The sequence below is a fragment of the Cyanistes caeruleus genome, chromosome 2 (assembly GCF_971803275.1).
Source record: "Cyanistes caeruleus chromosome 2, bCyaCae1.hap1.1, whole genome shotgun sequence".
Taxonomy (NCBI): domain Eukaryota; kingdom Metazoa; phylum Chordata; class Aves; order Passeriformes; family Paridae; genus Cyanistes; species Cyanistes caeruleus.
The window spans coordinates 23,411,676-23,427,036 of NC_141702.1; the positions used below are offsets into that span (position 1 = coordinate 23,411,676).

Below are 15,361 nucleotides of genomic sequence, written 5' to 3' on the forward strand. Positions count from 1 at the left end.
GATAACTGTCTTCAAATATTTAAAGGTTGTTTCACAGAGGAAAAGAAGAAATTGTTCTCCATGTGCCTTGGCACTAGGACAAGAAATAATGGGCTGAAAATGCATCAGAGGCAATTTAGGTTATATCATTAAGGGAAGCTTTCTAACTCTGAGAGAAGATAAGCATTGGACTAGATCATGTATGGAGGTGGAAGATTTCTATCTTTGAATTGTACTGGGATTCTTGGGGACTTGTCACATGTAGTACATTTAACCCTCATGGTATGCCAGTGGTGCAGGGCTCAGAGGTGCATGTGCCACACTCACATACCACTTTGGCATGAGGCATGGAACAGGGCTGCTTTATTGATATTCTTGTGGGGAAAACCCTTCCTAATCATAATTTGCAGAATTTTGATATAGATTTGCAATTGCAGTTTGCATTCATATCACTGGCTAGTAGTCACTTGAGTTCTCTTGAAATGGAGGAAGGACAAGTTTTGAGGTATATTGGAAGAAAGGCTTAAATTTCTAATTGTGAAATAGCCTTTCTTAGCTAATTTATAATTAAAGGACTTTTTAAGTTCAAAAATACTTAGTTTGTGTTGAAATCAAATGCAAATACATTTATTTCATAATATATTTGAAATTCTAAACAAATAGTTATAGTAAAGTGACTGCATCTTGCAATATTATCAGAGTGTTTTTAAATTGTACATATATTGGAAATACAGCTCCTTGATTTGCAAGTCGTAGTTATTCTCACAAGGGAAAAGACATTGCTTTACCCTGATTTGTTTTTTATTAATCTATAGCTGATTACATGGAATTATGTAGTTTTCAAAAATAGTTCTATCTCTGGAAAACGAGGAAATTAAAGTAAAAATAAGTGAATTTAGTTTTTTTCTTGCAAAAATTTGCTATGCCGGAAAAAAAAATAGTTCAGACATCTTCCAGTATAATTTTGAATATCCGCCAAACAGTAGATTTATTTGCCAAACATTTTCATACAGTATTCCCACTGGGACTCAGTCTTTCAGAGAATAAATTGGTGAAATTAACTTTTCTTATCAGTCTGTGGGATTTGAGAGAAGCACGGTTGTCTGCCAAAACACAGTAGAAAGAAACAATATCAGCTAAATTGTCTGGATTCAAGTGTTCTTGCTTTCGCCCTCGCCTTGGCCAGGAAACTGTTATATGAAGGAGTATCAGAGGAGGAGAAGAAACTGTCTTGAAGAACTTTTCCGATAATACAGTCTTAACTGTATGCCATTTCTCCTTTTGCTTTCCTTTTTATTTTTCAAGACCAGACATTGAAGGTTTCTTTTTTCTGGACCAAAGTTTCTACTCTATTCTCTTCCATTTCTGGCTCCTGGCTCAGAGCATCAGATTTTCTACCGCAGAAACCTATGGCCTGTTTGCCTGAACACAATCTCGGTGTGTGTGCATGTGTTGAGGTGTTGATGTAGCCTTTTCAAGCACTCAAAATGTTTCCACTTCTGGCTGTCTGAAGTCTTGATAGACAGGGACCTTTTATTTCACCCAAAGGATATCAATAACCAATGAGAAAGCATTGTTTCAATAAATAAAGATGTGATATTTGTAACTAATTTATGTTGCAAAATGTTGCAAGTTGAGTTTTGCTCTGAGAATGAAAAACATCACTAGCAATAACAAATGCATGTCATGCCAGAATGGAATAAGGTTCTGGGTGCTGTTGGGGTAATAGCATGGCAGTACATCCAGAACCATCTGGGGTCCTGCATCAGTGTGGTGTTCCATTAACTGAGACAACATTCTTGAAAGCTGAGGATCTATTTCTTTGTGAAACTGCTTGCTGAAGAAGGTCTTTTCCAGCTCTTAACATGCTCTTTTCATGCCAGAGTGCACCAATTTATTTATCTAGTGCAGCATTTCAACGTAATTTTTAAATCTTTTAAGAATACTATTTCAATTTTAGTATTCCAAACATGTTAAAAAACTCAGCCAAGTGGTAAAAGAAAAAAAAAAAGAAAAAAACCTAAAAAATAATTAAGAAAAACTAAGAAAAAAGTTGAAAATATATGGCACATGTTTTTGCTACAGAAATAGAGTTGCTACTTGATTAGTTGCTTCTGTCCTTTCAAGCCTGATATTTAAAAAGATGAAAAAGAAAGCATTTCTTCTTTGTCTTGCAGCAGTACTGCATTGTTAACACAAACCTCCTTGATCCCTGTAGGGTCCTGCAGATTCTGCAAATTCCTCACTGCAGGATAACTGTACTTTCAGAAGTCTGCACATTGCAATACTCTCCTTTTTATCAGAAGCAGGCTGATGGTTCACTTGTGTGGATGTAAGCCCTTGATCTCTACATATACGTGGGGCTCCACATATGTGTTTTTCTTCTAAATTTTTACTAAATGACAGACTGTCCGAATATGCATATCACCATGCAAGTGTAATGATTCATAAGAGAGATTATCATTTCTCTTTCATTCCTCACAAGGGCTTCATAAAGAATTATAGCAACTGAAAATGTAAACATCACTTAGACACTGTATTGATCCATACTGAAATAATATGAATATTAAAATTTAGAGCTTATATTTCCCCAGCAACACCACTAAACTATATTAAATTTATATGCTATTCTATACGTCTTTTACTGCTAAATTTGTACATTACCAAAGCATAAAGCCTGTGGGGTTTGGGGTTCATCAATTTTGTAGGGGTTTTGTCATTTAATATTTGCAGAGTAGTGAACTAATCCTTAACACTTCAGCAGTCAGTTTTCTTTTTACAGAGCAATTTCTCATCAATTTCAAATGTAATAATAGTCTGGATTGATATAAATCATAAAATATACAATCTTCTCTCTTAAAAGTTGTGTCTGCAATTTAATTTTCTGCTGTTTGCGTTTAATAGGATATATTAATTATTTTTGCAAGTAACAATAACCAAGACATTACAGCTTTCCATGTTTTCATAAATGCTATATTAAATGCTCAAATATTAATTGTAAAATAAATCAAATTGGGTCTTTTGTAGATTTATTTATCTCTAGTAAATAATTGAAATTAAGAATGAAGATTAATAATGCATACATTGATTGTGCATGCACAAATTTTCAGACGTGTAGTCATTAAAGATGGCTACATTATATATATTATTGAAGCTAGTACTTCACATTATCAATTCTAGGCTACAAATACAATTTCTTATAATTTTAATAAATCATAAACATACTCTTAATTTCATTTTTGTGAAGTATTATTATTCTAATAGCAATTTAGACTGGACATTTCTTCATGTGCTATTTTCTGGAAGTTGAACGCTGAAAATTGAGTGCTGTATATAGGAAATTAGCAATTTCAGTGCTTTAAAATTTCCAAGTACATTCAAAACATTTATTTTCTTACATATTACATGAATTTAGGTATTATTCAGAGATAATACCTTGTGGCACTTGAGAGCTGTCTCCTATGGAGTTTATGGAGTTTTGTGTTTCTTCGGGCACCTCGCCCAGCAGGAGGTATTCTCATACAGTCCTAGACAAAACTATGAAGTACAGAGGTTTTTATACTATATGCACTTTTGGCTTGGGGGGATTGAAAATTAATCACAGGAGGGACAATAGTTGAAGTTTTTTGTGATTTTTTTATTTTATATATGTTTTATTTTATAACAAAGAAAGGCTTTAGTTGTTTGTCATGAATTCTCCTTAAATTTTACTTCTGCCAGCAGTAATTTTTTTTCCATTTAGAACTTAGGTTCAAACAAGCAACTACATTAATGGTACAATTATGAGAAATGTATGCATGTAAAAGGTGCCTTCCTGCCATTCATCCTAGTGAAAGGATGAGGTTCATGGTTAGAATCTTACCAAAATGATTAAATAGATGCATCAATAACACTTTGTTTTAGTGTTCATCTGCTAAAGAATACCATTGGAAATGAAAATCAGTGCAGTCTAATAGGCACTAACACAATTGTAACCATAACTACTGACTTATGGATCCACAGTTTGTGGAAATAGCTGCTTTTGGGATCTGGTATTTTCCCAGGCTTGGTCTCTGCTAAGGAATTATTTATTTATTTGTGAAAGTTTGCGTGAAATGGGTATGGTTTCAAAGGTCTGGGAGCACCCCTGGAGTGCCGCAAACGCTTTGAAGTTGCAAAGGCAGCTGAGTCAATTCAGGGGTAAGAGCTTGATTGTGCCCTCTCATCCCCCCACCAAAGCCTGTGTGGTCAGCTGGCTGCCCTTCAGCAGCTGGCTAGCAGTGTGACTTTCAGGCCAGTGGGCCAGAAAACAAAGTTAACCTTCCAGACTCCTCTCTGACCTCTAAATGTAAACACACTGTGATTCCTGCCTCTCTGTGGCCTGTGAGTGGATCAGCAAATCCAGGCACAGCTGATTGGGAAAGTGTTGGTGGTGGTGATCCAGACAAAGGAAATTCAGAGATGACAGTCCATGCTGAACCTTTCCTTTGTTCCTAGCACGGGATGTGCTGTGTTCTTACCCTGCCTCCTCTCAAACGCACTGGTAATGAACCCAGATGGAATTGTAAACGCAGTTTAAGGAAACCTGCTCTATAGCACAACAGCATTTCCCTTCTCTGGGTGCTCCTATATGTACTGAATGCACAAATAAAGCATGCTAATTGTGGGCACGAGCTGAGTGCTGTTAGGTCCTTAAAATTTGGGTTTCCTAATGTTATGATTAGCTATGTACACATTTTCCTTAATATTAATTTCATCCAACAGCTGTTTCTATAGGAAGATGTATCATATAAATGAGTTTTCATTACAGTGGCAGCAAATAAATTCTTTCAGGGGATTTTTTTAGGAAGCAGGAATACAATTAGCCCTTTAAAATAATATTCTCTAAAATACGTGAAATAGCAGATTGAAACAATTTATATTTGATGTCTTCTATCTGACACAAGTCCTACTGCCTTCCTAAGATAAAAACTTGTCAATTCTAATAATTTTTATCTTTAAAATCTTGGAGTTTCAGGTTGATAAAACCAGTATGACTTTTGTCTTTTTTAGTTAAATCTAATCTATTGTAGATAAGCTAGCACTGTACCCTTTTTGGAATTGTCTTTTTTCTATCAGTTGCATCTGATTTGTGCCAATAAACAATTCCAAAGAGCTCTGTGCCAGATGAATTAAGATGGCATTGCATTTGTCATGAGGCTGTTACGAGTTGATATAGAGTGTTATTTTTCACTATAGTGCATACTTTAATTTGTTGAAAGTGCTTACAACAACTACTTTCATAGTTTCACAATTGCACAGCTTTTAAATTAAGATTAATGATTACAGTCCCAATAATACCAAAATCACACGGCTCTGTACATCACAGATTGCAAAGTGGTTTATGTTCCTGACCTAGTCTCCTTTTAAGACAGTGATCACAACCTCTAAGCCTCACAAGGCCCATCACAAATGGTGCTCTTAGAGAATTCCAAAGCTGATACCATGTATTTAAAAAGTACAATTATTAGTTTTCTGATTTTGTTGACACCACGATGCCCAGAAGACAGGCACTCCTAGAAGAGCATTCTGCTCAGATGGAGGTAGGCAATACTCCAATGAGTCCAAATCCAGATCTGCAAGTGCAAGGCATTGAGTGCAGGAAGGGCCATCAGATATATTCAATGTCCTCCAAAGTCTGCAGTAGAACTCTGCAATGATACTGTGATCAACAGAATTATTTAGCAGCTAAGAGACAGGATTAGGTGTGCCATACCATTCCTAAACCTAAGTTTACAAAGAAATATAAAATACAGGGTATTTCTTGGGTTGTGATTAAGTCTTTTTGGTCTGCTTCATCCATAGCAGTCAGTCTTTATAACTTCATTAATTCAGAAAGCAAAGAATCAACCTAATTTTATTCTCAGGAAAGCAACCAAGGAATGAACAATCTGAGAAAGCTAAATTATTTATTGATGGAGGAAATCTCAAAATTTGAGATTGCTAGGGGTTGACATGTCCCAGAACAGCAGAGGCCAGTGACACAGAGCCACTGAGCTGAAGCCTCATAGTTACCATGAGTTTCAGACTTTGCAGGATCTTCCTCTAGCTTCCTTTATAAACCCCTGCAAATCATGTGGAGATTCTTACTTTGGCTGCACATGTGCCAAGCACATTCATTATCACATCAGATTCTTAAGGGCCTATAGTTTCATACAGCATCTTTGTGTGTTGAGTGGAAGGAATCCACTCAAGAGCTATTTTTTTCCACTGTTCCAGTTAAACCTTCTCACACGCTACAGTTTCATATTCAGATGTCTCACATAAACCAGATATATGCAAAATGACATTTCCTCCACACTCATGTTGTCATCTGTATAAAAATTTCCAAGCTTCACATAATATGAAACATTTCTTTTTGTTCTCATATTGCAATTAACTCCAGTCTTAGTATAAATTTTCCAAACTTTGACAAGTGATAAAAAATCAGAACTGTTATATACATTGCTCTGGCAGGTCAGTGGCAGCCTCACACTATGAAATACAAGGGGTTTTTTAATGTTGGTATGAAAACTTTATTTTGCATACCATGTTGTGTGCACTTGCTGTATGCTTTTACACATATTATAGCTAAAGGAGATGGCTTTAATTGCTGCAACACTGTTCTGCCAGGTATATACTGAGAAGAAAATTTGCCTGATAGGTGAAGCAGGTTTTTGTTATAATGATCAAATGTTACAAGCTGCACAGCATTCACAAAGAACTTCTCTTGGTTTTGTGGACACAAAAGGGTTTACAGTAAATAGCTCCCTCTGAGTGCTGGTACATTTGTGTCACTTCATACATCGCACCTAAAATATAGTTTGTATCTGTGGAGCACAGGAGCAGAAAAGAGGTCCTAAAGTAGTTTAAACTCTGAGTTAGGTGTGTTTGTAAACTGCCCAGTACAAACCAACAAGCATTATATATTATAAAGGCTATCACAGTTTATATTTGTGCTGCAAGACTATAATCATTTATAATATCCTTTAAGATTTCTGTGTGATGGCCAGTGTTATAAATGTAAGAATGTAAAACTATGATGAAAAATAATATTGTCAAGTGCTTTAAGAAGTTTTATAGGTAAATGTCTGACCTATAGTGAAATAATCTCAAACTCTGGTTTGGAAATTGTATTGATGAAGTAGAGAAAATTCTTTGTACATTTTATATATCAGAAATTCTTATTTCTGATACACTTTACAAAGTAAAGTTTTTCAATAATTTCTAATAATAAATCTAATATATTTCTCCTTTTTTTCTGAATTATGAAAAACAAGCATTAGTCTTACTATGAGTGGAAATGTAACACACGGGTTAATTAATTTTTTTGTTTCTTCAAATACAGATCTGCAGGCTTCAGCGTCATCTATCAACAGGAAAATACCAGCAGACTCTCTTTTCAAACCAGCCTGTCATGTTTGTATCTCCTACCAGTCGGCCATCCTGCAAAAAGTTAATTGAACTTATACAGCTGTCAGGAGGGAAAATATGTAAAGACTTACATCAGGCAAAAATCTGTATAGGAAAAAAGCCAGGGAAGAAGTACCAGGAAATAATATCTTTATCAGAAAACTGGGTATTAGGTAAGACACCAAATTTCAACTTATACATAATATTGCAGAATATGTATTTTAAAAATTACCAAAAGTATTTCACTAAACTGAGGTTATGATGGGAAGAAAACAGAACCAACTCCTACAGCTAGATTTTCAGGGAAGTTGTCTCTATGGTAAGATCTTACTCTTACAGCTAAGAGGGTGTTACGATGGTCCTGGTACTCACCATTTTAATTTCTCCTAGAACAAATAACATCCAAATATTTTCAAATTTATCTTTTGGTTTAATGGTTCCATGTAGATCAAACTAAATTATGGGAAAATGCCTATAGGATAATTGCTTTTTACAACAGCATGTATTTCACCTTTAGATGTAGTTTTAACTGGTATAAATTGGCATAGTAATACTGACATATGGTGACTGGTACGCTCTGATAAATTTTCCTGAAAGCTGGATTGTGCATCTCAATGACAATTTTTGCAATCTCCATTTCACTGGCAAAAGGTTTCTTTTTAACACCTGCTGTTCTGTTTCTGAGTTCGTAGTCTATCATCTTTCCAAGTCATTTGCAACACATTCTGACAGACTATATATGTAGCAAGGGTCTTTTCCAAAAAGGGACCTTATTTAGAAAAAATAAGATTTAATTTACGTCATATGCTCTGTCAAACTTCTACAGAAAGTGTCCCACTCATACCCTAGCAATAAATGAACTACAGGACTTGATGTTATATGAGAGTAGCCAAGCAAGTCCTAATCTCTTGACCCCTAATGCTGTCGGATCATAATGACTTTAAACATGACTGAAAATAACATTAAAGAAAAAAGGAAAAGTGAGCCATAAGGGAAAAATACCCATCTAAATGCACATTTTATATCATACTTACTTAAAGGATAAAATAAAATTGTGAAGCTTCACGAGAGGCATTAAAAAGGTGGCATTGTTTGTTATACCTTTCTCCAGCTTCCAAAACTTAGAGAGCAAGTGTGCAAAAAAAAAAAGTGAGCAGATGATGAAACCAGAGGTTTGTGCAAGCCTGAAAATAAGAGTAAATTAAACACAAAAGTTTCCAGTAGCAGTGCACCAGATGGACAAATGTAATGATCTAAAGTGGTGTGGGATTCATATGTCCCAGTCTTCTGTTGGTTTCATGGAGGTCTGCCTTATCCCAGGTCAATATTCTCATGAGCTCCCTGCAGCTGAACAGGCCACCCTCAGCCCATCAGTGGACTGAAGGAATTGCATATCCAGCTGCTAACAAAGAAGGACTCGGAATTTTTTGTGCTGTTTACGGATTTCTCTGTTTTTGCAGTGTGATTTCTGATCATGAGGCATGGTCACTCCCCAGTTAATGGGTTTTAATTCATTTTGAGGAATCATCAAATCTTAGAAAAAAGTATTTCTATATGATGCTTCAAAGGAATGATGCAGAGCTTTGAAGCTCTGCCCCTTTCTCAGCAACTGTGTGCGTGATAGTATGAACAGTGTCACCTATAAGTTGCTGTCTTTATCAAGTAAATCATATCTGAAGTTGTTTCTAATCTTTCAGACTTCACTGTTGCAATTCAGTTGGTGTGTGGCTATCTGCTTTCTGCTATTAATATCAGCTGCCAATTAATTCACTCAAGGTTGACTGGAACAAAAAGCATATAGGTCAATAATGCAGCACCTTTTAAAAACTTAAGTAAATGGTAAGTGTCTGCATTATTATCATTTCACTGTTTGCATTTATCTGGGTTCTCAGCTTCAACAAACTGCTATATATCAGAAACTGCTCTGAAGTACATTGTTGCTTTATCATCTGTTTCTTTTGCATTTTATTTTAAATAATCCTGGGGTTTTTTTATTTATTTTAGATTCAATCACTCAGTATACGATATGTCCTATGGAAAACTACATTTTTCAGACGTGAGCCAACTCAAGAGCTTCCATATGGTTGTACAGAAACATGCCTAGCTTGGATTCAACAAAAATAACAAGCTGTGAAGGAAATTCAAAAAAAACCCGCAAGTTACATACTTATAAATACAGAGGAACTATTTCTATATTTTTAGTACTTATGCAAGAGTTCATCTTGTGAAATCTTTAGGTTTTGAAATAAAGTAGTTCCCTTATATAAGTAATTTTTTGTTTATTTGTCACTTTTGTTTGTTGAAGACCTTTGGAACTAAAAGCTGAAGGAATCAATATTCACTGGGAGGGAGTGAATTTTCTAGCCTTCAAGCAAGACTGGTCATGTTGCAGTGCAGTTAAAAGATGTGCACTCAGTATGGGTGAGTGTGCCTGAGGTGGGTCTCGTGCAGTCAGCAGGAGCTGTGCCCCAGAGCAGATGCAGGAATCCTGTTGGCTCCTGTAGTCTGAGCGCCTCTGCACATACCTGAAGGGCCATGTTGTCCCATCTTCATAACCATTGCTAAATACATTTCTTTGGTAAAAGGATAAGGTTGCCTATGATGCTCAACTCACACCTGCTGGCGTAAACTTGCACTTCCAAACTGAGTTCTCAAAAGTAAGTGAAACTCAGTAATTATGCTCAGATGTGTAGTTAAGGTACTGCTTTATTTCAATGCCTTTAATTGAATCTCAAAATGTGTCTACCTTACACCTAGGCTGAAACCAGTTACTGACCCCGAGTTAAATGCATTAAGACAGCACATCATTCAAATGCTAAAATCTGTTGAAAGGGAACATAATATGAAATGCTTTAGGTGTGCTTGCAAAATGCATACAAATGTGTTCCATGTTAAATTTCTCTTTAATCTGTAGATTTGTTTTTAGCAGATAAAAAGTGAAGTTTATATGTAAAGTACATTGCATAGCACCTGTTCATCTGTAAATGTACAAACTCCTTTAAAGATTTCCAAGTACCAGCAAAATGAAGGATCATGACAGAGAGTAATGTTATGAAGTAATTTAAAGGCAGCTCATAACTCACACCTTCCAAACTATGTGCTCTCCTCAGAGTTCCCTCAGAGTAGGAAAATGCTGTACCAAAAAATTGTTATTTTGAGTTAATACTATGGAAAAATCAAAGTACAATGTCTGATTTTTATGTTATTTTGACATTGCCATTCTATTGCACTATTCTAATATAAAAGTTCTGTAAACAAGGATTATACAATCTTTTTCTTCAAAACAAATTCAGCAGTATCTGTGGCTGACAGGCTGTTTCAGGTACAATCGCATTTCTATAGTTGCTCTGTAAAATGTTAAATATACTAATAATGGAAAAGTTCCACATTATGATTCTTTTATGGAAAGTTAAACTGGTTTTCTGAAATGCTAAGCACCTGTAACTCAAAAGGTTAAGACCTCATTTTCAAGGATTACATAGCTGGATTTGGTATATAAACTATAAAATCTAATTAACTGAGGCCTTTTCCTTGCTTAGTTTTCTGATATGCAAATTTTTATCCGTGTCTTTTATAGGAAAAGTATGTTTGATGTAAAAACTGGTATATTTGATACAAAATTTGGCAATGATGTCTGTCTACAAATTGTACAGTGTATCATCAAAACTATTTACCTATTCAGTGCAGAGCACTGGTAACATGTTATTACTCTTCAGCCTTGACCTTATGAGCCTCTTTATAAAGAAGGTACTTGCCAAGTATTACATACTAAAATAAAAATACTTATATAGGTTGTATTATGTGAACATATGGTTGCCAGTAAATAACAGAATCATTTGTTTGAATTATAGTGCTTAACTTTGACTATAACAACCTCCTGGTTTTATTTTGTAGTCATTTCCTAAGTGTACTACCCATAAAAATCTGTCACTATTAATTTATAGAATATAGCACTCCAAATCAGCTTTCTCATAAATCTTCTTAAGATTAGTCTTAGCTATTTAAATTGTAAATTCTTGGATCATCTTGTTGGTCTTTATTAGTCACACATGTAACAGATTTGACAGTGAAAAATCTAATATCCTTTTTTTCTAAACTAAAAGGTTTCAAATGAAACAATCTGCCAATTTAGATAATTCCACCTTACATTATATGGTTGATAGAAATCCCTATCTATTGGCTCTTCTTGCGGAATTTGTAGTAGACAGGCAGATACAGCCAGGAGGAAATTGAATTCCAAATTCTGGTCTCACATTCTGGGCAATGGGACTGCTGTCCACCCTGACTGACTGTTGCTTTCCAAGAGTATGCCCAGCACCAAGAAGTAATTCATGAGTAGTTTGAGTTCTGAGATCTTTGTAACGTGCAGTGTTCAGCGAACATTTGCCACAGCACAGCCATGCGCTGTCTTCTCTGCAAACAGGTACTGTGCTGTTCCTTATTAGGCAACTCTACTTAACTTTTATTCATTTCCTTTAGTGCTTTCTTTTTGTGCAGGAGAAGTTATCTTAACCTTACCTTTTTCATCCTGCAAGAATATGTTTGCCATCCATTTGTGAAAATGACTCAGCATAGCTCTGTGTCTCCTCAGAGAGCTTCTGCTCCCCTGCTAAAGGCTCTCTAGCTCAATCCCATCAGTACGATTAAAGTCTTTCTAAGATAGCTTAATTTGATTAGGAATCTGTTTAAACTAAAATATATTGAAAAGTCAAGCATTATTCCTCTGTAAGATTCACATTAGCTGAGCTAATTTGTAAATGCAGTTTAACTCCCAGCACGTTTTAACTCATTTTACTTTCATCAGTGCTATAGGTAGTACCAATTAGATACACAGAGCACCAATATTCCTCCCATCCTTCCTCTTCCAGAGATAAGAAGATTTTTTTTACCACACTTTGCATAATTTAGTGGGGACTCACATTGGCAAATGCACAAATACTGAGGACAAACACAGGCATGGCCTTGAAGAATATGTTGCTTAAGCTGTGTCACAGTGGCAGCAAAATTTGTGTCCTCTTCAAATCATATATCCATAAAAAATAGCTTAGGAGCTAAAAAATTTCTTAGTTTCAGTGACTAATAATGTGAGACTGGCTAAGGATGCCAGTGAGGTAGGTGGATCTTGTCTCTTTTTCCCCTTTCTCTGTTTTTGCAATCAGTTTTAGACTGTAACTGCATTTGTGGTCTGTATATATCGAGTAAACAGTCTCTAAATATTCACAGTGATCCCAGTATATGAACCATCTGGTATTGAATTACTAAACTGCAGATTTGTTGAGCTGGATATTTTCCTGACTCTACTCTAGTCAACTTTTTGGAGATTATTCCTTTTTAAATAAAAATAAGTAATAAAAACTGTTGCATCACTTGATCATCTGTTTATAGTTCCACTATATAGTTCCACTAAAATAAACTTGTGTTATATTAATTGATCTGTATAGAATGTAATTTAGACACAGCTGCATTATGTGCTGAAGTGTTATCTGCACATTCAGTGCTAAGAAGCTGCCAGCACACACACACACATTTTGTTGGTGAAGCCTTAGGGACTGTGAAGCAAAGGTGTTCTAAATTAGTCTTTCTGAGGAACTGTGGCTGTGTGTTTCTAACACTTATAAAGCTTAAAATTGAGGTATACCAGGAACACTATCTAGAAAACAGATTAAACTAATTTTTTTACTCCATAGATACACACAACAAAAAAAACTAAGTATTTGCTCACACTGAAAAGTATTAACAAGCCTGTGTCCGTGCCAGCAGTCATCTTTAATGACAGCACTAATAAAACCAAATGGCTGTGGTCCTGTTGCAATAACCAGAGTCTTATTTCTGATCTCTTTTTATTGTTTTATCTCAGAATGGGCTGTTTGCATGACAGGACCAAACTGCAGGCTCTGGAAGAGTATCACCTGTACTTAGCATCATGCAGCAGCTGATAACAGGGTGGTTAAAAACTGCCAGTGGTAAAAAAAAAAACACTGTTATCAGCACAGGTATCTGCTGAGAGCTTTTGCTGGGACCTCACAAAGCAAAGTGTTCCTTTTGTTGATACAGATGTGAGACAACCTCTAATCTCCCAGGAGTAGCTCAGGTTCCTGTGCAGGACTGAGGTGTTAAGTAGCAGCCAGGTGTGATGCAGGACTGCACGTTTACTTGAACTGCTGGAGCCAGCATCCTTCAGAGAGTGATTTGTGGCACAGTGCTGGAGGCACAGCCTTCCCAGCCTGCCAACACGTCCTCACCTTCCTGGCCCCTGGGAACCTCGAGCTCACACTGGCTGAACCTTCCTGCGACCTCTTCCGTGCCAGCTTGTGTTGTTTGCCTTGTAGCTTCTGTTGTCTGGAAAGCACCTGAGCTATCACTAGAGACTGAACTGCCACGGGGTGTTTATTTTTCAAGAGCATTTATCAGTGCCCACAATGTCATTCACATTGTTTTGAGATATTTTTAAAGGGGAAAAAAAAAAGGCGCAGCTACACGTGAGTTGGTGAAAGGATCAGTACTACCAGTCCAGGCAGGTTTAGGGTATGCTTGGGGTTTGTTTTTTCCTTCTTCATCAGATTTTATGGAGATATACACTCAGGGCTTTTAAGAGAGAAAACCAGGTCTTTAGGAAGGAGTGTGCAAAGGGAGGCAATTTCACAATATTGTTGATGTGCATGTGACAGTCATGGCAGCTGGAGGTGAAACTGGAAACTTCTGCAATTGATTACTTTTTCAGTGAATAGATCTCTCTTAAGACCCTGCTTTTTCAAAACTTTTAATAATTAAATAAATATTCTCTAAAAATCACAGAAGGAGATAGCTTCATGACTGAGAACTGTTAGGGAGGTGATCTCATCTCTAAATTTCATTTTTAATTGTTGACTCGGATGCAAGTATGGGGAGAGGTAAAGAAAACATTTTCCAGATTTTCTGCTCTGGAGTGAAGCATCCCAGCTCATTCACTCAAACTGAAATTTGTTCAGGGGAAATTTTGCTAAGTAGTCCCATGGATCTAAAGATAATCCTAAATCCAAGATGATTTTTATGCAATAAATAAGGAAACTGTCATGACTTTAAATGTTCTGTGCGACACATTATGGATAAAACTAAACCCATGTCCAAAATCACACATCATACTTTCTAAATATTAAGTTAAGCAAACCCAGGACTTTTGATCTTAACATTTGTGGGGAGGGCAAAGGTTTTAATTCAAGAAATGAATAAATATGGACCTGCCATGCTTACAGCCTAATGTGTCAATTCATATGAAAATCAAGACATTTGGGAACCCTGCTATAAGCTTGCAGACACTTGACCTCTATGAAGAGCCTGGCTGGTCCATTTTCCACTTCTAATGTACACTTAAAGAAATCTGGTGCTCCTTCTCTCCCCCACCAATGACTGAATATTTCTGAATAACTTAAAATTCACACCCACTTGAAATGCTGACTGGGGAATACACTTTTTTGGACACATGCTTCATCATATTTCAGATGTACACAAAGATAAGCATTTTAGAAGCTGGAGGAAGAGCATTTCCTCCTACAGAAGAGAATTTATATTTTCCCTGACATTGCCCAGGCAACACAGGCTTGAATAAAAAATTGACGCTAAAAGCAGAGTTCTCTAGTCTGGGAATCAACACTGTTATTTTATTCCCAGCTACACTCAGTATCCTACTTGATGAAGAGAAGAATGTCCTTAAGTGCAGGGATGTCAAACACATTTTCATGACCCATATAGAAGGTATTAAAGGGCATAGCTGCAAATAAAAGAATTTTAAGGAACAGAACCTGAGATTCACTTTGCCCTGATTTTATCCAGCCTCTTCTTCTGTGCTTTCTTGTCTTCTCTTTTTCGCTTCATGTTAGTAGTGATATTTCATATATATTACATTTTAGGAGTAAAATGTATGAGAGACAGAAACCCATAGTCCCTAGTCTTGTGCAGTATCACAGCCCCTCTGTTACAGAATCAGATCTCTTCT

General features: G+C 36.1%; 1 protein-coding gene across 2 annotated transcripts in view; it reads left to right on the forward strand.

Moving 5' to 3' along the window:
- Positions 1-12,744, forward strand: part of MCPH1 (microcephalin 1) — a 132,341-nt gene extending 119,597 nt beyond the window's left edge. The window contains exons 13-15 of one of the 2 annotated variants that reach the window (XM_086876030.1): positions 7,325-7,562; positions 9,087-9,228; positions 9,394-12,744. In XM_086876030.1, the coding sequence (XP_086732156.1) occupies positions 7,325-7,562; positions 9,087-9,190 (342 nt within the window). In that variant the 3' untranslated portion in view covers positions 9,191-9,228; positions 9,394-12,744. The remainder of the gene's footprint in view (positions 1-7,324; positions 7,563-9,086; positions 9,229-9,393) is intronic. The other variant, XM_086876031.1, reaches the window with a different exon arrangement.
- Positions 12,745-15,361: the final 2,617 nt, after the last annotated feature.